Source organism: Protobothrops mucrosquamatus, unplaced genomic scaffold (genome assembly GCF_001527695.2).
Source record: "Protobothrops mucrosquamatus isolate PMUCROS unplaced genomic scaffold, P.Mucros_1.0 scaffold43, whole genome shotgun sequence".
In the NCBI taxonomy this organism is placed as follows: domain Eukaryota; kingdom Metazoa; phylum Chordata; class Lepidosauria; order Squamata; family Viperidae; genus Protobothrops; species Protobothrops mucrosquamatus.
The window spans coordinates 2,048,982-2,074,741 of record NW_015386425.1 but is presented as its reverse complement, the minus strand read 5'-3'; the positions used below and the strand labels follow the sequence as shown (position 1 = coordinate 2,074,741).

The following is a 25,760-nucleotide window of genomic DNA, read 5'->3' as shown; positions in this document are numbered from 1 at the left end:
TAGAACTATAATAATGAAAACTTGTTCCATAATAATCTGCTAATATTTGCCTCTCTGACTGGAGTTGTTAAAGCAGAGAGGGCAATAATGCATTAGCACAATGTAGATTGCATTCTGCATGGAAGATTTTGTGTTAACAAGAAGCGTACAAGATGCCTTTTTTGTGGTCCTTTATCTCTGATTCTGTTTATTTAAGTCTCCGAATCCAGGGTATGTTCTTCTGTGAGAGCAGTGAGCAAAAGATGTTAGAAACCAATTAGACTTAGAGGAAAACAAGTTAACTTTCAGTATTGATTTGGCGCTGCAATATCTTTGCTCCATAAAGTTCTACAGGATACTGCTAGAAAGCAAAATCAATTTTTCTGGATTAGGAAAAAATATACTATTTTGTAGGACAGTGGGGAAAAGGGGAAAAAAAAATAAACGAGAGCCAATTGATAGGTCAGAGTATTATTCACTTATTTAAGGCAACAGAAGTACTTGACTAGTTAACAGTATTTGAAAAGTAACTTTCTTGAAATAATAATTGAGATATAATAAAGTTATAGGAGAAAACACGTGTTGATTTTCTGGAAACTTGGAAGTATCACTCTTTAACTTCTCATTTGTTCTTGGGGACATATACTTTTAATGTGAACATAATCCTACCTGATTTTATGATGCTAATTTTTTCTTTTTCTGTCTTTATAGCTTTCGGTTCTCAGCTTTTCTTGCCCTACAGATATAACCCAGTTTCGACCACTTAATGTGGATGATATCAGGAGAGCTTTTTTCTTTGTATCCTTTGACTTAGGAAAAAAGATACTCAGCTAGGGCACAGTGAAGATGATTTTTTTTAAAAAAGCAGTTGCTTTTAGGAAGTTATTGCCTAAATGATTTATTATTTTCAAGGTTATTTCGATAGACTTATTTTAGGATTATGATTGAATTACTACCACAAAGCAATCGTGACAACAATGGAATTTTGACTTTTTCTAAGTATTATCAATCTATAAATTTGTTACTTAGAATGTGTTAGCTACCAATTAACTTGATATAGCTTCTTTAATACACTTCAGACATAAGGACGGAAAATCTTATTTTCCATGCATTTAGGTTTTCTACTAATAAGAATTAATCAAAAAACCTGTCTGCCTTTTTAAATCATTATTAATTGTCCGTAAACATTCTTGAAAATATAACATTTAGGCTAATGTAATGAGTTCTTCGGGCATAGCAAATATTAAATATTGTAAGATCTTATAATAATTTAACAAAATGGAGTATTACAACACTGTTTTTACAGAATTTAGTTTCAGATAAAAAAGAAAAAAGAAATGAAATGCAAGGATAATACTCATGGATATACATACGTACACACAAAGTGTTCTGATAAAAAAGTGAAAGAAATACAACAAACAAAAACCATAATTTTGTCATAATGACATATTACATTGTTGATCTTGACTGACTCCAAGAACTCCCAGGCATTTGCCATGAGTCAACACTGATTTGAAGGCAGAAAAAAAAGAAAAGAAAAATAAAACCAAGAAACAGTCAATCTATCAACAAACAAATGAATAAAATGAAACTACAGATATAGTATTCTGGATGTCTATAAAGTAGTTAACAGCTTAGACATTTTTTGCTCATGAATTATTATGCAAGCTTTGAAGTTTCCAAAAGACTATCAGGTCATCTGACCTCAACCTTGCTGGCCTTAAAGACCTCAATCTGGACTTGACTTGTTCTCCTTTGCTGAAACTACCTGATGGCCATTTGGTTTTGCTTTTCCTGTTTGACAGTGAAAGCTGAATGACTGGAATAGTCACTTGTTAAGAATTGTTGCATCCTTCAGCTATTGTTAGTTCCATTGAACTTGTTTCAAATCATCTGGACCTAATACAGATGAGCTGAAACTGGTGCACCAGATTTGCCATGGAGTGTAACCTCAATCATCCTGAGAGATGGGCTGGCAACAATATTTTTTAAATTATTAGAGAAATGTCTATTTAGATGGATAAGCAGGGACCTCCAGGTACAAGAAGTTTGAATTCTTCTTCTCTCCTCTTCTTCTTTCTACACATATAAACTAATGTCTCAATAACTATTTCATCTTAAGGAACCAAAGAGTGCAATATCTGTGCAAAGTTAAAGAGGGAGCTGCAGTGATTTGCTGTTTGTTCATATATGTATATGGGTTTAGTAGCCTGGCTGGCATATTAATCTCACTAAAAGTTGCAATTTTGGTTGGTGTTCTCAGATGAATGTTATAAATCATAATTTTGAGTACACATTCATAGAATTGCAGTGTATATACTTGTTAGTTCCTGGATCAGTCAGGAGATTCTAACCTTTGTAAAAAACATTGTGCTAAACAAAATTATGTTTCGTTACCTTGTTGGCAATATTGCATTTTCCTCAACTTGATGCAGGTTTTCTTCATAGTGACGGCCTTTTTTGGGACTGGAAATATAGCTTCTATTAACAGGTAAACTGATCTAAGCTGATCTTAAAAGCAAAATTGCAATCCCTCCATTCTGTTTCAGCTTACTTGTTTCTACACTAAACAATTTAAACAAATGCCTTTATAATTACATATAATATTGCATATTCTGGAATGTTTTGTATTAATCATGATGAGGGGAAAGGAATATGCAGGATCAGAAATTTTCTCTACCCTTAGGGAATTTCACCAAATATTTCCTTCCATTTGTAAAGGGGAAACTATAGGAAAGTGTGTTTAGGTGACAGAGAGATCCCATTTTTTAATACCAGATTAGGGTAAAGTATCTTTTACCAACAATTTAAATCTGGATGAAAGCTCTATCCTGGCATTCATTACCTTACTGAGAGTGGAGTAGAGAATCAACTTTTTCCATCTCTTTCATTAGGTACTCTAATGTTCCAACAATCTAGGATAGAGGTAAGGAAAGTGAGTTGTGAGTTGTAGGAGCTCCATCTTACAAACTTGAAGCTCTAGCTGATATTTTATAAATGTTTCTTGCCTTGTTTTCTCTGCCTTTAAATACCCAGGATGGAGTAGCATATACAGGAAGACCTCGACTTATGACCACAATTAAGCCTAACATTTCTGTTGCTAAGTGAGACACTTGTTAAGTGAATTTTATCCCATTTGATAACTTTTCTTGCAGTTCTTAAGTTAGTAACATGGTTGTTAAGTGAATCTGGCTTCCCCATTGACTGCTTGTCAGAAGGTTGCAAAAGGGAATCACATGACCCCGGAACACTACAACTGTCATAACTATGAATCAGTTGCCAAGTGCCTGAATTTTGATCACGTGACCAGGGGAATGCTGCAATGGTTGTAAGTGTGAAAAACGGTCCTAAGTCTCTTTTTTAATGGTCATTGTAACTTTGAACGGTCATTAAGTGAACTGTTGTAAGTCGAAGACTACCTGTAGTTTACTATGTAACAATGTCTATTTCTGATTAGCTGAGGGATCTTTGGTGTTGTCCTGGGTTACCCTAGATTCCTTCCTCTGATGGGTTTCAGTATAGGCTGCCCAATCAGGAATGACTCAAGATGTCAACATACACTATAATGATTATGGACCTTTCCCTAATGGGAATTTGCACCTGGCCCCATGCATTCAGCATAGCTCATGCTGATCTGAAAGTGGAGTTTCTCTCTTGTCATAAACAGAAAACTCTCTGATAAGTTTTCAACTGGCAGCTGCAATAAACCTCTTGAGCCAAGCATCTTGTGGCTCCAGATGGTTTTCTTGGGGGCTTTCCCGCTTCATCTTGCTCTGATAACTATCAAAGCCTTGGCTTATCTGTGGAATACAGAGATGGCCCATGCAGTTAAGACTGCTGTTCCTAAGCACTTTCTCGTCTCTGACCTTAGTCAACAGCTCAGTTTTCCCTTTCGTCTTAAATAGAAACACGATGCACGCATGCGTTCACATTTAAATTATCTTTTTGCAGTATTGTAGTCACTTCATATGCAAAAATAATTTCACCTTTCCCAACATGAAGCTGTAACTTAGTGAAAATATGAATGATATCTCTGCAAAAAATACTTATTTAATAGCATGGATTTTTCCTAAAATATTGAATGAAAGGAAAGAAAACACAATTCAGCAACATGCTCCAGCCTGCGGATTGTGTATAGGTTCACTCTGAGGCTTCTGGTCCACATAACAAATGCATAAAGAACCGGATATGGAATGCTACAGCTTCAGTGTATCTGTACAACGTCTGAGTATTTCTTTTCCAGTTGGACCCACATATACATTTATTAAAGGAAGAGGGACTATGGATGGAATAAGAACAGTATGAAACCTGTTCCAACATAGTTCTATGGAAAAGAAAAGACTATGTAGTTGACGGGCATATTTGCAATTTTGAGAACATCACCTGTGCTCTAGCAATACCACTTAGACTTATATACCGCTTCACAGTGCTTTACAACCCTCTCTAAGCGGTTTACAGAGTCAGCATATTGCCCCCCAACAAGCTGGGTCCTCATTTTACCAACCTCGGAAGGATGGAAGGCTGAGTCAACCTTGAGCCTGGTGAGACTGGAACTGCCAAATTGCAGGCAACCGGCCGGCAGGGACCTTATGTGTTGCCAAAATGGTTGCTTATGCATAGTGTGGTAATCATATTTGGGATTCCATAGTTGGAATTTGAACATGTCATTTGTGCTCGTGATAAATAAAACTGCTTATCAGGGGCTTTTATCTGTTCACAAAATGACTGCTCATGCACGGTGTGGCAATCACAAACCACACAGGAAAATCTAGCTGGAATGCTCTTTATGATGCTTATCCCACAAAGCACTCCTTTCCACCACTCTTCCACCTAGGTTAGTCTTGTCTTCTTGAAGCGTTAACAAAGCACTCGGGTACAACCATCTGCTACGTGTGTTTTTTTTAAGATTGTGCTCGTGTTATTTTTGGAAATAAAAGTTTATACTGGAAGCTGGCAATCTGCCTTTATGACAAAAAAAACCCAACCATGTACGTGGGTGTATAAATTCAAGTGGGCCAAAGCTTGGACACCAAATAAGGTATTGTTGCCGATCATGGAGACCATATTAAGAAGCCTAAATATAATACTTTCCATATGGCAAAAAGCAAAAACATTAAGCTGGCTTAAAAGTAGCAGCCAATCATTACAAGGAATAGGTAATGTGCCAGGTACTTTTGTGTATGTCACTTGTTTACTTACAGAGCTAGCAATGACTGATAGTTATCAGTGGAAAAGATGATGATATAAGGAGATATTTTGTAAGATCAATGGGGCTTTAAAAATACTTTAAAAAAAAATTCTAAAGTTCAGCTGTAAAAGTAGAAGCAGTATAAACTAGCAGAGTATCTCTTTTGCTACATAATAATGCCACATTTTGTAATTGAGACAAAGGACACATGCTAATTGCTATTTCCTCCTGGAAAGTATTGGCTACAAAAATGCACATTAATAATGTTTGTTCTGTTCTCATTGTTAAATTCTAGCTTTGATCCAACCTCAGTATATTGCTTCTTGACTGTGTTCAGCCCTTTCCTGATGGGAGGCTTGCTATTGTGGAAGGTCAGTAATTGCCTTTTTTCGGAAGTGTTATTTGTTAGACTAGATAGGTCAGTGGATTTCAACCGCTGTGCTGTACAAATTTATATAGCCCAAAAGATTCGTAGGTGTGCCACATCGGTAAGCCACAGGAAGTCACAGGACGTGCTGCACAACTATGTAACTAAAACCCCACCTCCATGACATCACCAAAGATGGACTGGCTCCCTTTCTCCTCCCAAGTCTCAGCAGCCTGTGATGTCATGGCACTTCTGGTTTCATGACCTGGAAGTTCCACCTTGTATGGGATGTATGCAGTAAGATCAAAACTACTGGGATAAGCTACACTTCTGCTGTACCCTTGTCACTATGCCTTAAAGTTAGAAGGTTCACTTTCCAACAAATAATCTTTTAATTATTTTTCACCTATTTCAATAAATTGTAAGCAGCCCAGAGTCGCCTTATAGGGGAGATGGGCGGCATAGAAATTTAAGATAGATAGATAGATAGATAGATAGATAGATAGATAGATAGATAGATAGATAGATAGATAGATAGATAGATAGATAGATATAAGAAAGAGACAGAGAGACAGACAGACAGACAGACAGAGAGAGAGAGAGAGAGAGAGAATTGGCTTGTGTATGGTTTTTGTGTTACTTTTTCAAATGTAGAATATTAGACGTTTAGTGTGGCTCTGTTTTAACATATTTTATTTTGTCTGATCTTCACTTTTATTATTCTTTGACCCAAGGGATAAACTGAGTAAATTCCAAAGACCTGATCCTCTTCTTTCACAGGCTTGATGTCACCAGAGAATGTAGGGCTTTTAAGGGACCCACAGTTTGGCAATCATGGCGTTGCAATTCAAGCCCACCCCTTTTTGTAGATGCTTGACACATGTACAAAAGGAGCAGGGCTTGGATCCCAGCAGGGTTTTGATTTCCCCTACATGCCTTGGGTAGGGGAACCCACATTCCTAAAACTCTTACCTCTGATAGGAAGCCATTTCTTTCTGTGTTCCTTCATCACAGAGAAAGGAACTATTTTCTGCGTAACGGGAGGCAGGAGTGATGTCTCTCCACCTTCTCCTACATTGATGATGACAAGCTGTTCAAATCAACACTTCAAACTAAAAATGCTACAAAGAAATACACAATACTTCACATCAATCTCTATTTGCTACCGTTACCATGTTTTCCCGAAAATAAGGCCGGGTTTTATATTATTTTTTGCTCCAAAAGATGCATTAGGGCTTATTTTCCGGTTAGGTCTTATTTTGAGGAAAATATGGTACTAAATGCGTCCGTTTGGCTGACGATCTTAACTGGGGCTTATTTCGGGGGTGGGATTTATATTACGAGCATCCTGAAAAATCATGCTAGGTGCTTATTTTCCGGTTGGGTCTTATTTTCGGGGAAACACAATACTTGTAGTAGTAATTTGCAAGAAAATATTTTTTTAAAAAAATCATGAATGCCATTAGGAAAGACTTTTGAGGGATTTAGATCAAAATAGTTGAAGCTGTTCTACATGAATGTCGAAAAAGAGAGGAGAAAAAAATTCACATTTTTCTCTGCCTCTTCAGGTACTTAGCATAATTTCCAGAGTAAATGAGATGAGATCATCCTTTATTTTGCCCCAGAAAAAAAAATGTATGGAATTTAGGAATACAGTCTTTTAAATCTTATAGAAGAACGATGAGGTTGAATACCCTTATCATGCACGCCACAAGTCACATCTTCAAAACTGTATGGAACAAGAAAGTTCAGAACTGGATCACTCTGATGTATTGCCTTAGATTCTGAATTTGAAAGACAACTATTGGGACAACATATTTTTAAAAAAAGCACTTACAAATTAGGAACACAACATTTTGCGAAAATACCATCTAGAACATTTTTTAAAAAACTTGGCAGCTTTACGATATATATATATATTTCAACTCCCAGATACATCTAGATATTTGGGAATAAACAAATGAGTGAATTGTATCAATATAATACAACATGGATATGGTCAATCTTAAATTGTATTCTGGGGATTTGTTGTAGCAGAAATTATCACAGTTTCCACAATGTAAATAGTACTGGTGGCTGTTCCGGGACAGGAAAATGTGTTTACCTCGTCATGATTTTCCATATCACTAAACTGCTTCTCAACATTTATATGGAAAATGTTCCTTGAAAGTAGATAATTCATTTTTTTAAAATGTCATTTTGCAGTCTATTTATGTTAATAACCTTTTAAAAAGGTTTAACATAATGCAGAAGCCCATATATGCCATGACTGAAAATAATGTTTATTTTAAACTTAAACAACACTGAGCTGTTTAAAAAAATATATATTGCAGTCTCTGCATTCGACCTGATGAACCTTGGGCTGTGCTTAAATGGCTCTCTAAATATTAGCAATGTTAATTTGGGCATCCTTTCTCTTTGTTTTGTTTTGTGGGAACCTGCCATTAGCTTAACCGAATTGTGTTTACTGAACAGATTGCAATCCCCTTTGTTCTCGTGTCATGTGCTTTTGAAGCTATTCAAGTCACAACCCAGCTATCATCTAAAAGGTAAAGATTTTCAGTGCATGCATTTACTGAATCAGAAGTTGCTTTGGGACTGATAGTGGGGAACAAATTAAACTGCACGTAGGCTGCTGCTTTGTATCATTATACCATCGTTAGATTCAGTTCCCAAGTTTTTCCCCCCTTCAGAAAGTATTCAGTTTTTGTTAATTTCTCTCTCTATGTGTGTCAGTAGAGATGCATATACTGTATATCATCACCATTTTAGCCACTGTCTATCCATGGCAGGATGAAGGCCTCTTTCATATGTTTCCAACCCATACGGTCCTGAGGTTTCTTTTGCCAATTGGGCCTGCAATACTTGCTGATGTCGTTGATCCATCTTGTTTTAGGTCTCCTTCATGGATGCTTTTTATCAAGTGGGATCCATTCTATGACTGCCTTGGTCCACCTGCCACTAGTCCTTCTTGCTATGTGACCAGCCCATGTCCATTGCAGTTCTTTTACTCTCTTGACAATATTGATGATACACAAACACACACACAGTACTCTCTTGATGATATCGTATATTTTAGACTGTGTACACATACATTATGCCTTTGGCATAATAGTGACTACATTTTTACAAGTATCAATTTTCCATGGTTGCTGTATTGTAGATACTAAGTTAAGATTTCAGTCTCTGCCTAATGAACAGGGATTGATCCATTTTTAGTTCCACTCAGTTGCTGAAAATTCACACATAACAGATTATTGGATGAAATGCTTTTTTTCTGATCAAAGTAGGATTTTTAAAACATTCATGAGAGTTTGAATGCAGGCAAGCATGCCTTTCCACAGTGATGAAGTAACATATTATGCAGGCAAATTCATACAGAGGACAGTACTTGAATAGCACTGTCCAGTTAATAGGATTCTTCTCTTTCCTCCCCTCTAAAGAGAGAGGGGAGTAGATTGAATGATTGAGGAAATTGCAGCATGGCATACATATACCTCCATGTGGAGAGATTACATCGATGATATGTCTTATATCTTGGTGAAGAAAAATGCAGATCAGCTCTCCCTCTGTACACTGGCTGTTCCTGCTGAGTCGGTAAATGTTTGAACCCAGCTGTAAAATTGAAACTTACCACATTCCAAATCAAGAAATGTCAGTGCCATTATTAATGCTATCAATAGAAATTGATTTTGATTTTGATGTTCTGTGCATCTGTCAAATCTCTGAGAAAAAGAGGCACAGATAATCACTGCTGATCAGATACCTTCAGTGATTTTGATGGTATCCAACTGAGTTATCTACTTTGCAAAGAAGTAAGCTTCTAAGCAAATTAGCATAAAATGTTTCTTGTCTTGTCCTAATGGCCTTCTAAGGTAAAGTTAATTTACAAAACTGATCTTGGTAATATGACTGGATATAATTTGTTAGAGGCTGTTGTAATCATCTTGCTTTAATGCCATAATGCAACACATTTTAATGAGTTTTCACACTCTAACCGATAGCACTTTTATAATTCTTACAGTTAATGACCCATTTTCTTTTTGAGCTGCTAGGTCAGTTATATGCAGCACTTTAGCACAGTTCTGGGGTAAAGCCAATCATTGGTGATCAGGAACATTATCCACATTCAAAATATTTCAATTACTTAATGAAAAGATAATCATAATGCAAAGGTCTTTAGTGATATTTGAACTTACTTGTATTCCTAATGTGGTCTTGGGTACCTCAGATACAGATAACTAGTTTCTTAAGGCCAAGTGGAAATAAATACTCAACCATTTATGAACCTGGTGGAATTCAGAACACCGTGCATAGAATTCATGTTAAACTACCCACAACCTGAGTGAATGTTCTCAAACCATTCAGTGAATGGGGTTGAAAGGATTTGAACCAAATCCCCATTTTAAAAACCATTTTGTGTTTGTTTCAATTAAGCATAACCACCTCTGTTTTCCTGGAACTATAGAGTATGGCTTCCTGATACGCTTGAGATCACATTTATAGCAGCAACGAACATTTGTGTTTGCAAGCCGTACATTCTACATTTGATACTCAGAGTTGTGTAAAAAAGTGCAGAGGGGCATTGTGGTACAAAGCTGCCTTGTGTTGTGTATGTTATAGAAACAGTATCCTGAGAAACAGCTTTCTCTTATTAAGCCAGTTTCTACTCTGTAAGGGTGAGTAGATAATATTGAATAAATGTAGTAAAGTGGTTATAATTCTGGATTAAGACTAGGGAAACTGGGCTGCCAAAGTAATTAAATGGACCAAGAGAAAGAGAAGAATCAAGTATACTGTTTGGTGTTCCTTGGGAAAGAATTAGAATATAAATATCATAAATCTTCAAAATCTGGCTAATCCTTTGTGAAATTTTGGAAGATTGAATAATAAAATTTAGTAGGGTTTCATCAGTCAAGAGAATGTCAGGTCCCTGGAAAAGGTAGGTAAGTTACATAATAAATCATGTAGAAGAGTCATTAACTGTAAAGAAACAGGCTTAATTTTGACAAGTCATACAAATCAGCCTACTTTTTAATTCTGCTTATTTCCCTGACCACTCCATGTATGATAGTTAACATACAGTATGGCTGCCCTGATATTCTTAAGACATGCAATACTGAGAAAATAGATCAAAAGAGAATTACTTTGTACTTCAAAACACATCTTGTGTTCTTCGAGGCTTTATTAAACTGTGAATTATTGTACTTTTCTGATACACTGTTTATTTTTCCCCTCAGGCTTTTTCTCATTGTTCTTGTGATTTCAGACATTATGGCTTTGGTAAGCTACTATTGGACATTTTGTACAAATAAGATCAAAACCCAGAGAGCTTTGCTAATTCAATCAAGGGATGTCTGAATTAGCTTCAGACTTCAAAGTTCCTTGAATTAGGTCAGTGAGTTGACTTTGAAACCCTGCATAAATTGCAGATAGGCCCTCTCTCTCCACTATAATTCTTTGAAATGATTTAATGAATGATCAAAAAAGTTATAAGTCTGTATTATTACTTCAATTCTTTTATGGGGCCATTAAGTTAGCTACTGAGTTTTCATCTGAATACCAGATGCACCTGCATACGTACTTTAATTTTTTAAATCCCTGCTTTCAGAACAAAAAAGCATCTCCTTTAATTTTTCAAAGGAAATACCAAATGATCAAGCAAGATGTAATGAGAAATACCACCCAGGACGGATTGAATAAGCATATCTTTGGACATAGTGGGAGATTTGGTTGGGTGGATCAGAATCCATTAAATAGATTAAACAATTATAATAAACATAGCATTTAAATTAAAAACTACTCTCACCCTAACGTATATACAATGTCTGTAGTGTATTCAGACATCACAACTTGGCTAGAAGGGACGTGTCTTTGGAACAGTAATGGAAGAGTTTTATTCTTTCCAATCTATGTTCTCTTATTCCTCCCAGTGGAATTAGTTAAATATGACACACCAGTTTTTGTTCTGTCACATCATAACTAAATTGTTTTGATTGAACTGGTCCAGGAAATCTCATAAATAGGAGGAAATATTTGCAAATCCCAGGCTACCTATTGTTGAGTCCAAAATAAAGGTGAAAACTTCTTAAGCTGAGCTTAACTCTTGGCGGCTACATTTGTGTAGTTTTCTTGGCAGCAATATAGAAGGGTCTTGCCATTTCCTTTTTCTGTGTATGTGTGTCTGTGTTTCAAATTCTCAATATATCATACAGACATGAGATTTCCTGGTGTTATCCCACCCAAATATTAATCTGTTCTGATCTTCCTTTATTCTGGGAGCGACTATGGTTGACTAGGTGCTCCCACCTAATCTGTAGAATCCTCTTAAATACCATCTTCTAAATTTTACTTGTCAGCATTTTAAAGTGGATAAACACATGATAGTTCTGTAGCAGTATAGCTTGATAACTGCCTTAAACTGAATCAGAACTTTTGCCCATCTGGCCAAATGGTGAAATAAATTAATAGAATTCTTTTTATCTCCGTTGCTTTCTCCTCCACTGGTACAACAGTTTATGGTGAAGAAGAGACTGCTTTGCCATATTCGTGAGATGGGGAAAATTACACTAATTTTTAGACAATAAACTGTAATCACTATCTCTATGGCTTCTTCAGCATGCCCGCTTTTCAGTAATGGTATCATTTAGGTTGATCATTAATGCAGCTATAGGGAATTAAAGCTGAAAGAGAAATGACTAGCCAAAGACCATTTAGAAGGCTGAAGCAGATGTTGAGAGAAGCATGATTGTTCCAGTAAGAATCATCCCATCTCTGCAAGCACTAGCTAGCAAAATAGAAAGAAAAAAGCCAGACATGATTACGCTTTGGGTCATTTTTAGCAAACATGGTGAAGAAAATGCAGGTTGGTTGCTGTTCAGAGCAACTGTCTGTTTGTGGAAGTATTTGTCTGGGCCCAGGGAGTTCATAACCAAATAGAAATTTACAGTAATTGATTCAGTTTCCTTTTAGGGATGGGGGGTGTTGTTGTTAAAATCACTCTTGACTTGTAGCAATTGTCTGGACTGGTCCTGCAGTTTTTTTGGCAAGATTTTAGAAATACTTGCCCTTGCCTTCTTCCTAGGGCTAAGAGAGAATGGCCGGCCCAAAATCACTCATCTGGTTTTGTGCCTAAGGCAGAACTAGAACTCACGGTCTCCCGGTTTCCAGCCTGATGCTTTAACCACTACACCAGATTGGTACATATTCATTTTCTTAGTGACTTGTTATCAGGCATAGTATGAGCTTGTTTTTTTTATTTAAATACCATCTTATGGAGACTGGCCTTTCTTTGCTTTTTTTTACAGATGGGTTTGCATGTCCTGAACAATCTGCTTCAAATATACATTTCAGTTTTCTCATTTTTATTGGGCAATGTACAGATACTGAATACAGTTGTGTTGTTTTTGTTTTTTTCTCTAGCACTTCTTCTTTCTGGTTAAAGATTACGGAAGCTGGCTAGACATTGGAACAAGGTACAGATCACTGGTTAGCTGCTCCCGTGACTTCTTCTTCTACCCTAATGTTATTCAAAAAATATGCGTGGTTTGCCAGTCTAACAGTTTGACCAAGAATGTTTCGTAAAAAGTGGTTCTGCAAAATGCTGCTTGTTGTTCTAGTCAAAGAAAATGGATTCAATGACTTTTTAATTTCTTATCCCTGTTTTATTTTTTTCCTTTTGTTTGTTTGTGTGTGTGTGTTTGTCTTATTAAGTTGGGTAATAGTATGTTGCTTGGGCAGTGATTATCAAATTGTGAGCCGTGATCTGCTGTGGAAGAGAAAGTAGATCCAACATTGGCAATAGGGGAAAATAATAAGTGAGCCATTAAGGGGAGACATGCAGAAACATATGTAATCCTAAGAAAGAGGAAAGCATGATAAATTTAAAGTAACCCTGATTTTATTTGCATAAGATAAGGCAAAGAGAAGCTTAGAGAAGCTTACAAGATTGATATCAACTCTTTGAGGTTGGCCAGGTCAAGAAACAGGTATGGCAAGGATTCCAAGAATGTTCTTTATTGTTGTAGGGTAGCACAAAGGAAACTTGAAAGCCTGTATAAGTTATATCCCTAATTTATTTCTGCCTTCACTGCTGTCAATGTCACATTCCTGTTCCTTCTAGATTATTTTTTAACCTTATTTCGAAGTGTTGCATTTTGAGGTGAATTACATCTCCTTAAAAGACAGATAATCTGCAGTCTTCTTAAAGTGGAAGTCCAAAGTATGGAAAGACAGTTGTATATTTGAGCACTTTTCCTTGTAAAACAACTCCTGCCTCTGAAAAACTAGTGCTTTGGCTAATTTTTTAGCTTTCTTCCTATCTATTTCCAGGTTTTGTTTTGGTTTGGTTTTTTTAGCAGTGTCGTTCAGGTTGTGTATAGAGAAGTATTCAGATGTACAATCTCATGCCAGCATGAGATTGTATAGGTTGTACAGGTTGTGTATAGAGAAGTATTCAGATGTACAATCTCATGCCAGCATGAAAAGTATACTTCTGGGAGAGTTTTGTTAAATGATTTTTCTGAACTTAGAAAATGCCTTTCAACATACATTTTTTAAAACTTGTTGATGGATCTTTTCCTTGTCTCCTCATATTCATACATCTATATCTGCTAATCTATAGATTTTTTATTTACCTTCAAGCAAGATAAAATTTGCATATTCAGTATTATTATAAACATAATCTGTGCCTGCCATGTAAAACAGCAAATCCTGCCATGAAGTAGAACCTTGATCCTTTGTTGTTTGTTGTTCAGCAAACTTTTTTTTTTGTTATTGTTCTAAAATTACTATCCTACTTCTCCGTGAAAACTCATCTTCCAAATAGAGCTGCTGGCATGTATTACAGGTGGTTGATAACTTCGTGTATATTTGAAGACTGCCATTAGATGATAAAAATTTCTTAGGAATTGCATTGTTTATAGCACTTTTTTTTTTACTTAGCATTTTTGCATAGCTAATAAAAGCTTCCCAGAGTTGCTCGATGGTGACGTAAGCAGCATGCAAATTTAATAAGCATTTAATAAGAGAAGAATGCATAAAACACACTATATATGACTTCCGCCCCTAGTACTTTCTAGCAATCTTAAAAGTTACCATATCTTTGTTATTCCTTTGATAATTTCAGAATCAAGTAGTAAATCACTTGGGTGAATTAGTAATCACAGTTTGAACTGCAAATAAAACATTTCTTCAAATTCAAGGCTTTTGAAAGAATTTGGTTCATTAATTGATGTACACCAGTGGTGGTGAACCTATGGCACGGGTGCCAGAGGTGGCACTCAGAGCCCTCTCTGTGGGCACGCGCGCCGTCACCCCAGTCCTAGGCCTTCAGCTGGGTTTTATAAAACCTTTTCGTTTTAGGCCTCCGCCGCTGTGTGCAAAAAAAAAAAAAGGTTCAATCAGTCATGATAACTAAAGCTGAACTCCCAAACTATTATCTATCTGAAGAGGTTATTGAGCATCAGGCTTGCCCAAATCCATATGGGTAGCGGTACCTGCCCTGACACTAGTAGACAGATCTATTAATCACTCAATAATTTGTTTAATAAGTTTACAACTCCTCTTCCTAAACGAAGACTTTCTGGTCACCCTATTCATAGAGAAAATAATTCTGGAACTGGAGATGGCACTTGAACTGGAGCCTTTTTACAACTATATGATTGGATCTGTACATCACCTTATACCAGGGGTGGCGAACCTATGGCACGGGTGCCAGAGGCAGCACTCAGAGCCCTCTCTGTGGGCATGCGCGCCATCACCCAGTCCTAGGCCTTCAGCTGGGTTTTATAAAACCTTTTCGTTTTAGGCCTCCGCCGCCGTGTGCAAAAAAAAAAAAGGTTCAATCAGTCAATTTCAACTTCTTGCGGGAAAAAAAAAGATCTTGCAACATTGGAATTGATTGATTGAACTTTTTAGTCCCACCCAGTCTGCCATTACCACCGCAACCATGCCCACCCAATGGGTCACGCCCACCCAATGGGCCACACCCACCCGGCACTCGACGATGCATAAGTGGGTTTTGGGTTGCAGTTTGGGCATTCAATCTCTAAAAGGTTCGCCATCACTGATGTACACCATCCATGATTTACGTGGCTATTTCATGATACAAATCAGCTTTGGTTTCAATGCTACACCAGTATAAATGCCCATTTTTCTTTAAGTTTTACATAATTCGTGCAGTATCTATGTCCTTGCAGTCTTCATCTCCAAAATACAGTATTTGTCTAGTTTTCATATATCTGAAATGGCTATTATGCCATTTTACTCAATTTTCTGGCACTCTGTGCATGACTTTTCCTCTAGTAAACCAGCCTCTCTGAATTGTTGATGAGCAAATTTGGAATTTGAGAAGCATATCCTGGTAATTGTCACAAAGTGGCTTTCGCCCTGTGAACATTTTCTTGATCTCAAAACCGCTGCCTTGGTTGGCCTGGCCAATCAGCAAACAATTGTATTTTCAGAAGGTAAACTAATTTTTCTGGAGGTAAACCAATGAGGAAGCTGCCTATCAGCATTTTCCTCAAGCTTATTTTCATTTTTTTTTCTGAGCAAGATACATTTTGAAACAAATCACTGGATATTTTCTAACAATGCACAGAGCTCATGGTTCAACAATTGTTTAAATCAGAGGTGTCCAACCTTGGCAACTTTTAAAACCTGTGGACTTCAATTCCCAGAATTCCCCAGCCAGCCATGTGGCTGAGGAATTCTGGGAGATGAAGTCCACAAGACTTAAAGTTGCCAAGGTTGGACACCCCTGGTTTAAATCATACCTGACAAAGTACCCTTTCAATGGGAGTCTTGTGAATTATGAATAGATAATTCCCATTCTTTCTTTGACTCAGAACTGAGGCTTAACGTAGTTCGCTGGCTTTCTTTATAGAATTCTATAAAATGAAATGGCATTTACTCTCCTCATGGAACAAGAGACCCAACATTCTTTTTAAAATGTCCTGACCCGTTACTTAAATTTTAGCTACATATGAACGCGTAGTCTTGGAGGCATAAAAATTTAAGATCTTTATTTAAAAAGAAATGCCTCCAGTTTTGCTTTTGATGCCTGCCTTTGCACGATCAGGAAAGAATGGAAAGAATCAGCATGGGAGGCATTTAAAACTTTCAAAAGAAGTTACTTCCTGATGCATCAACCAACCTCTTCAGATCACAGCTTATCCCCCCCGATGTTCCTTCTCTAATCATGATTGAATATGAGCAGTTTCCGAATCATGCTGCGTCCTCGTCCTGATTAGCAGCACTCTTTGTAAGCTTTGATTGGCATGATGAGAATGCCTCATTCAGGCTCTGCTAGGCAATTCTAGCTCAGCGGTAGAACATATGCCTCTCTGCACATATACCCAACCAAGTTTCAGCTCTTCTGTGGAACGCGATTCTGTACCATTCCAAATGCTCTCTTTTAATCTGAGATCCAGGATTTTTATTGCAGCTTAAAGGCAAAGCAGCAGAAATAGATTTTTACACATTAAATTACTTCTAATGGAAAAAGACAGCTACTATCAATCATGTGGCTAGTCAAAAGTGTTCTAGACTGCTAATGCAATTTATGTCTATAGGGAAGAGTGAAACTCGTGTGAAGTTTACAGGTGTGTCACCTCTGCACTTGTTACCCTCTGTTTTTATAAAAAGGTGTTCAAGAAATGCTTAAACGTCACATTAAATCAGTGTAAGCATAGAATAGTCCCCCTAGTTTTCCATTCTCTTTAGGTAATTTGATATTCAAACAACTATCTACACTTAAGAGTGTTTTCTGAATGCAAGATGCACTTTATATCGAGCGTCGACTAACTAGAGAATGCAGCCAATATTTGTTTATGATTGTGTTCTCTAGGTAATTGTGACCAGCCTGTAACCTGTGCATTTGGAATATATGCTATGCGTTAAACCAGTGGTTCTCAATGTGTGGGTCGGGACCCCATTTGGGGTCGATCGACCATTTCATGGGGGGTCGCCAAGCAAGGCTGTCTGCCATTTTTTTTGTCCATTTTTTTTGTCCGCCATTTTTTTTCCCTTTTCCGGCGGGTGCCTTACCTCCCTTGGGCTGGGCCAGCTGGTGGTCGGCCTGCTCCGTCTCTGCCGCTTGCCAGCTACACCTCGGCCGGCGCAGGGGGCGGAACCACGCATGCGCAGCGCTCCCGGGCAGGGAAAGTCCTCGACTTACGACCGGTTTAGTCCTCGACTTACAACCAGTTTAGTCCTCGACTTACGACCGGTTGGGGTCGCGGCATTAAAAAGGTTGAGAACCACTGCGTTAAACAGTGACATCCATTTGCTAGTTGCATTGCTCAGGGAATGGAGCCAATGAGTGTGATCAGGTGCCATTCCTTGTAAAACAGTAGCCTGGCTTAGCATGATACAGTATACATCCTGGCTAAATTGTTTTTTATTGTTTAAAAATGTGCACACATGTACATCCAACCCAAACCATATTGCATTTTATAAATACAGTTGCCTTGCCTCAAATTATTACGCTTCATTGCTTGAATGTTCAATCTGATGATTATCCACTGCAGTCCTTAGGCATCAGACAAAGAATCCTAGCTTACGCAGAAAATAAATTAAACACAAGCAAATAGCTGTTGCTTCTAATCCATGCTATGCTTGGTCACGGATTTCTGGTAGCAGAGTTGTGATAGACTTCTGCCTAAAGCCTATGATGAACCGCTGCCTCTAATTCTCCATTGGGGAAAAAATGAAAAGGAATACGGTCACGTTCAAAGAAGACATTAAAAACTTTTGTTCCTACAGATCTTCTTTATTGGGCAACTGCTGTGTAAAATGGGTATACAGTCTTGGTGGGTGGGTGTGTTTCATTTGTTCATACATGGAACAAATTATATCAGTTCATTTAACCTTATATACTCTGTGTGTTTGTGTGAGATATATATATATAATTTAGAATGAAATTCCCCATGGCAGTTTGTGTTCATCACAGTAAGTTCTGCAAAGAAACCTGCTTCCCTCATTTCAGCCATTCATTTAGTAGCATTTTATGATGTTTAACTATAAATATCATTAAAAAGACTGTCTCTGTTCCAAGATTCTTAGTGTCTAAAATTTGACACAAGAAATGGTGGTGTTACAGGTAACAGGGAAGAATATGCATTTACTTTAGCTCTTTAAATCAGTTTAGACTTCATTTTGGTAAGAATATGGAGCTGAGTCAAAGAATTAACCGAAAAAGATGGATGTTGAAAAATAATTTAAAGGAAGTAAAAGGGTGAATTCAGGAAGAAAGGAGAGTTGTTTGATTTGCAATTTAGCAAGTGGGTGTTAGATTGATTCTGGACACATTTAAAATCGAAATGTCAAAGAATCAGTTCAAGCAATTGTGAATTACTATTGTCTACTGATTATGGAGTGTCAGTTGTTTGTTTTACATTTAGCCATATCCTACAACAGGTATTTCTTACTAAGTTGAACTTCTGACTCTGAACAAACAAAATATGCAGTCATGAATTCCTTTTAATTATTCAGAGTAATTAAAATTTCATCTGAGCTTAGGAAGATTAAAACACAAATTAGTATAGTCATCAAATAATCTCTGTATTTTTTAAACACCAAAATCTAAGTATGGAGACTTATGCTTTATTCCTTACTTGCGTACAGCTTTTGGGGAAGGAAAAGAAGATATTAATATAGAATGCAGAACTCATAAAGTTTCACAAAGTTCTACATTAAAAGGAGAACAAATTCAATAACAGTTTTGTTATCTATGAAACTACTTGGAAATGAAGAAAAAAAAATCAGTTGGATGACAAAACTAATATTTTCCTCCTAGAGAGGTTGTGTTTATTATAAGAATTTTGGACAACTGTATGGTGTTAGTCAAATTGTTGAAAGAATGGTTCCTGCAGTTTGATTATCCTACCTGTCAATTATTGACTTCTTTATACAAACTGAGTAATGCTGTTGGTTGGTTCTCCTAAATGTTAAGGGATCGAGGGCAAACTCTGGCTGATTTAAAGTCAAGTGGCTTTTAATTCATTCTTTGATAAAGTGACTGAATTAATGGACTAGCAAAATGCTGTGGATATAGTATCCTTGGATTTCAGGAAGGCATTCGACATAGTAGACCACAACCTATTCCTTAGTAAGTTAGAAAAATGTGTGATAGACAGCATCACCACCAGATGGATTTGTAACTAACTGACAAATCACACTCAGCATGTAGTCCTTAATGAAACTATATCTACATGGAAGGAAGCAGAAAAGTACCCAAAGTTCTATCTTAGGCCTAATACTCTTCAATATCTTCATAAATGATTTAGATGAGAGAATAGAAGAGAACTCATCAAATTTACAGATGACACCAAGCTGGCAGGAATAACCAACACTCCAGAATATAGGCTCAAGATCCAGAAGGATCTTGACAGACTTGAACACTGGGCCCTATCTAACAAAATGAAAGTCAGTGGTGAGAAAAAGATTTTATACTTAGGCAAGAAAAAACAAATGTACAGGTTCAGAATAGGTGAAACCTGGCTCAATAGCAGCAACTGCAAGAGGGATCTTGGAGTCCTAGTGGACAATCACATAAATATAGTATGAGGCAGCAGTGTGCTGCAGCCACCAAAAAAGTCAATGCAATCCTAGGCTGCATTAACAGGGATAGAATCAAGATTTTACGTGAGGTGTGAGTAACACTTTATAATGCCTTGGTAATGCCACACTTGGAATATTGCCTCCAATTTTGGTCACCATAATATAGAAAAAGATGGTGAGACTCTGGAAAGAGTGCAGAGAAGAGTAACAAAGATGATTAGTGAGCTGGAGGGTAAAACATGAAGAACCATTACAGGAATTGGGTATGACTAGTCTAGTGAAAAGAAGGATTAGGGGTGACATGATAGCAGTGTTCCAATATTTGAGGGAGAAAGAAGAGAAAGCCAGCCCATCTACCAAAGCACCAGAAGGCAGAACAAGAAGCAATGGATGGAAATTAATCAAGGAGACAACTGACATAGAATTAAGGAAAAAATTCCTGACAGTGGAACAATTAACAATGTGTATAGTTTTACCAGTAAACCTAGTTCCTTTAGATTACTTGATTTGTAAACTGCTTCATTCTAATGCATCATTTTCTCTTCATTGCAGTATAAGCCATTATGTCATTGTGATGTCCTTCACTATTTTCCTGATGCTTTTAAGTGGAGTGGCCCAGCTGCTCACTACAAAGAGACTGGAGCTTTGGGAAGAAACTAAACGCCATTCATTGTGACAAATTACCGAAGGACTCGTCTTGATAGAATCTTCATTCTTCCAAAGGACAGACAGAATTATGAAATTGGCTGCTAGAGACTCCTGAAGAACTTGATGCTGAAGAACACAAAGTAACTTGTCATCTTTTCTCTATGGAATTAAATTTTGTTCCTTCATTTTCCTTCAAAGGAACTTCCAATCTCAAAGTGAACAACTACTATATATAACCGTGCTTATTGTTGGGAGCAAATGCTGTGCTTGTGTTTACAGAAGGGACTCAAAAGAACGGCAGCAAGGTGAACTTTGTTTTATTGGTTTCTCTAGAAGACAAGACAATTAATTTCATGAGCTGCTAACAAGCTAAGCATTGTGTCTGGTCCTACTCCCAAGCCAGGTTTGGAACAAACAATAGAGAATTAAGTTTTCACTGTGATATATGGCAGACTACTTTTCACTTTGGGGATTCAGATCAGGTTTAAAGATGTATGTATTGGGATGAGATTGTGTATGAATGGAATTTCCATTTTAAGATACAGACTAGTTATATTTGTTTGCTGCAATGGTTTTTTCCCTCTTTTTATAAAACATACAAAAATAGTTTTCATCATACACCAATGATGTATCAACGTTTGTCCAATTTTCCTCTCACAACTGCTTCATTTGCTCTGTAAGGAATTGTCTGAACAAATATTGAAAACCAGCTCTACCTGTTCAAACTCTATTTGTAACCATCCAACAAACTATACAGCTACCAACTAAACCACCTGAATTATTTAGAAAACCAGTTGGTTGCTCAAGTTATGTGCTTGAGACCATATTTGCTGATTACCAAGGCAAAGAGTTATCTTTTATAACAAATGTTTTCAATAGTAGCTGTTAAAGTTAAAACTTTCCTCAGCTCTCATACAAATATCAGTTGGATAAGAGCTGTGTGAGATTGTTTTACAGCCAACATTCAGCACTTGAGCTGAATTTATTTCTCTTTTAGTATAGGTTAGCTTTTGCTACTGTGGTGCCTTCTTGAATAATTTGAAGCATTGACTGGAAAAATGCTTTTCATGCCCTCAGACAGAGGCTTTGTCATGATCTTTCTAATCACCTTTGTCCTGATCCTTTTAATTCAATATATTCAGCAATTGACTTGAGAGTCTTCTGCAGGGAAAGCATGTAATATACCATTGAGCTACAATTTGCTCAGTATGAAATCAGCCATTCTCTACAAATACACATTTGAGCTAAAAAAAACTCCAGGGCAATACAGTAGTGCAATATAGTACATTGCTGGGAGAATGGACTTGTAAGTGCATATAGCCTACGAAAGCCATCATTATTCAGATTTCTAATTTGTCAGTGCAAATAATGGTGTCCATGAGAAATTATACTGTGGTGTAGGAGCTTGCCGTAATTATAAGGAACTGTAAAAAAAAATAAAATGAAACATGCACACCGTGGTAGTTGTCACAACTGGAACATATCAGCAACCTGTTCATCCTGAAAATTGCTGTAGCTCTCCAGCCTCTTGGCTCTATGTCAGTAAAACTCTAGAATCCAGCCACCCCAATAGGAATATCCATGTGATAGTAGACAAAAGCATTGATTTATATTCTTGAAACAAGGAAATAACATGCCACAAAAATACTAGAAAAGTTCATCTGCCTGTAGCTGGTAAGGTCAAGAAACTTGATCCAAGGTAATAAGATGTTTTAGAGCATGTAGAGACATGAATTTATTACCTGCTCTCCTCAACTGCCATGCAATCTCCGAAAAAAGGATTTTTGTTTAAATAGTTGTTGACTGCCTTTTTTGCCTTCAAATTCTATGCACTATACAGCTCTAATAATCAGTATCACTGCGTTGGTTAAGAAGTGGAGAAACATTCCTAATAGAACAAAAAAAAAGTCATTTCAAAAAAGGAAAGAATGTCATAGTTTAAAAAAACCACCCTGCAAATAAATGCCATGTAAATATTTTCTGCCAAAATAAATAAGTTAGGTTTAAAGAGAAACAAAGGATAGAACTACACCCGCTCCAAAATAGAAGAAGAGCTTTGTTGGAGTGATGTGATAAACAAAAGCACATTAATGCAGCTTTCACATATATAAACACATAGAGTGGAAAAATATCTAAAATCTGGCTTCTTTTTACTCCCACTGTGCAGTAGAAAGGTAGATTTGCTAATCCAATTAGTATTGTTTTGGTTGAGTTACAGTGCCGCTGACCTTAGTTGACTTCTTCTGATCATGCTATTAATCCTATTATGGGTGAACACTTTTCGGGACTTATTTTATACATCCCTAATGGAAAATCTGAGGAAGTTATTCCTAGACTTCTTCTGGATGAAAAGTCAGAAGTGTTTGTCCTTGTTATTTGAAATTTCTCTAGCTCTGGAGGGTTAACATAATTCTGACAATTTAGCAGTCTTACCTTGAACAATTGATTGCACTGTGAAATTACCTATCTGCCCTATCTTTTGAACACACATAAATCCTAGATTCATTGGTCTTTAATTCCAAGCCAAAAATATGAGAGAAGGTGAGAACCCAAGGAAGCTAATTCCTTTCTTTACATTAGGTCACTAGGAATGAACTAGCCATCTCAATTGTAGACTGAAGTTGAGAAAAGAAGTTTATTTGTGGATAATGTACACCAGTTAATTTCCATCGTTTATTACATTCATCCTAGACTAGTAATTTGGTCAACAGAAGTCCTTGAGCTGTTTAGAAGGACATTGAATGTTTTCCAAATTGTCATTCTATTACCTAGTCAGCAGTAGAATACCTGAGTAACATATAGCTTAGTGCACACAATAAGTTTATGTGAAGTTCTGGCAATTTCAATTGAGTTCGATTGTTCGCCTGCTGAACTGAGTATCTACCTAGCACGTCTTCACTTGATGTACCCTTAAAAAAACATAATGATTAGCAACTTACATGTCAGCAAAGTCATGCCAAAGTCATTGAACTGATTGGGGAAATCTTGATAAGCTTCTAAGGTTATTTGCAGCAGTGGTGGTCAGTATAACAACTTCTTGTTTTTTCATTGCTTTTTGTTAAGCATAATCGCCAATAGGATGATTGGATATTTTGCAAGCTTCTTTCAGTTATTTAAGATTACGTGGAAATAGTCTTTTGTACTGTGCCTAGTGTTTTGGAAATGCTGTAAAATAATTGTGTATTATTTATTTTATAATGTTTATAATGCACCCCAGTCCCCTAAGACACTGGGTAGCATTCAGCAAGGAAATAAAAATGCACAGCACACAGCCAAACAGCACACCTTCACCCCCAGGCTTCTGAAAGTTGCATTTGAACAGGTTACTTACAAATTAGCTGCACTGCTGCTCCACTGATTATCTATAATTGCCTTATTCCAAAACAAAAGTTCTCAAGTGGTCACAATTCCCCAAGAAGGTAATTGGGAAAGAGTGTTATTACTAGAGGATATCTTATAATATTTACAACCGTTCTGTGTTTTAACCCAGCATCAGATATATCAGATGCACATGTCAAACTCTTTAGTTATGTTGAAGCTGCCTTCTTATAATAGTGAAATTTGTATAGTCTACTCTTCCATTTAATTAATTTCATTTAAAAATGAAATTAATTTGGCTTCAGGGATGTTTTTTTTCCTCCAATGCTCTGGTAATTAGATATAAGATGCCTGTTTGGGAGATCGGGCTACCTAACTAACAAACAGGATGGATGGTCCCCACAGGAATCATTGTATTGACAGCTGCTACCTGTCATTGAATTATTGGCAGCTTCAGAACCGTCACTTATTATTCTACAATATCATGGTTACATCAGGATTTGGTGTTTTCGCATTCCTAGATACTTCGATTCTAGATGCTAAGAAATGGTTCTTCTACCTGCCGAACTCTGGATCTGTCTTGTCTCTCATATTAGTTAATATCTACATGATGTGGGAGGAAGTCATTAGGAGATTGGAATTAGAGCACTATTCAGAACATCCTGGATGGCACATAATTGTCTCATCTCCATCAGAAAGGATGTGAAAGTGAGTCTTGTGATTTGGATGAAAGGGAGGATAAATGGCAGTTTAATTCAGAAGAAAGAACAGTAGTTATTCATCCTGCTTCAGTCAGGGTTGTTGTTGGATTGCTGGATGGAAGAAGTATCTGGAAAGAGGTTTTTCCTGGGTTAGTTTGTTACGCAGGTTGTTCTCTTCTTTTTCTGGAAAAGGAGGCCCTAAGTTAGTTCCAGACTAAATAACAATAATGTGCTGTCCATTGGGATTCTTTTAAGGCAGTTTAGAAAATTCAAATGCTTTTGAATGCACCCACTAAGCTGCTAATTGGAAAAAACCGATGAGCCATATAGTTACGATTATCAGTCTGTTTCCAGCCCCATTTATTTCCAGGTTGATTCTGACCTTTAAATTGGAGAAAGGTAGACAATGGACAAAGTTGGAATCCCGTGACTCCAAGCAGAATGACAACACTGAAGCATCAGTAAAGAGTTGTAAAATGAATATTTTGTAAATACTTTATTTGTTTCCTTGGTTTTAGTGGAACTCAGTTGGATCAGAGACTTTAATGGAGAACAAGAACCTTAAAATGAAATAGAAATACAACAGATAACCATTCACCCCATTCCAACTTTTTATGTCTTCTACAGTCAGACCCAGATGCTCAGAAAAGGTGCGTGTGGTAAAGTGGCTATCCAAAAGCAGCCCGGTGGCAGACAAACACTGTGAGAAATTACTGATTTGAAGTGGTAGAAGTCCAGAAACCATCACTTGATTCCCTTTGCCTAATGTTAGGTTGCATATTTACAAAAATGAGAAGAATGAACAAAGGCATAAACAAAACAAGATTGACATATTTGAAAGTGATGCGCACAACTATGGCATCTAGAAATAATCCCATTAGTGTTTAAAGATTTCTCCCACCAACAAAACCCATCAGAGTCTACTTTTTAAATGCTTAAATCAAAGCATTTGTGCATGTATGTGGGCATTAAAAATTAGTCAAGTAATAATAGACTG

The 25,760-nt window shown here is 36.9% G+C and overlaps 1 protein-coding gene across 1 annotated transcript in view; it reads left to right on the top strand.

Moving 5' to 3' along the window:
- Positions 1-22,541, top strand: part of PIGN (phosphatidylinositol glycan anchor biosynthesis class N) — a 64,355-nt gene extending 41,814 nt beyond the window's left edge. Inside the window, exons 23-29 of the mRNA XM_015811509.1 lie at positions 691-777; positions 2,415-2,470; positions 5,463-5,538; positions 8,010-8,083; positions 10,775-10,817; positions 12,957-13,009; positions 20,649-22,541. Coding sequence (XP_015666995.1) covers positions 691-777; positions 2,415-2,470; positions 5,463-5,538; positions 8,010-8,083; positions 10,775-10,817; positions 12,957-13,009; positions 20,649-20,772 — 513 coding nt within the window. The 3' untranslated portion in view covers positions 20,773-22,541. The remainder of the gene's footprint in view (positions 1-690; positions 778-2,414; positions 2,471-5,462; positions 5,539-8,009; positions 8,084-10,774; positions 10,818-12,956; positions 13,010-20,648) is intronic.
- The last annotated feature ends 3,219 nt before the right edge of the window (positions 22,542-25,760 follow it).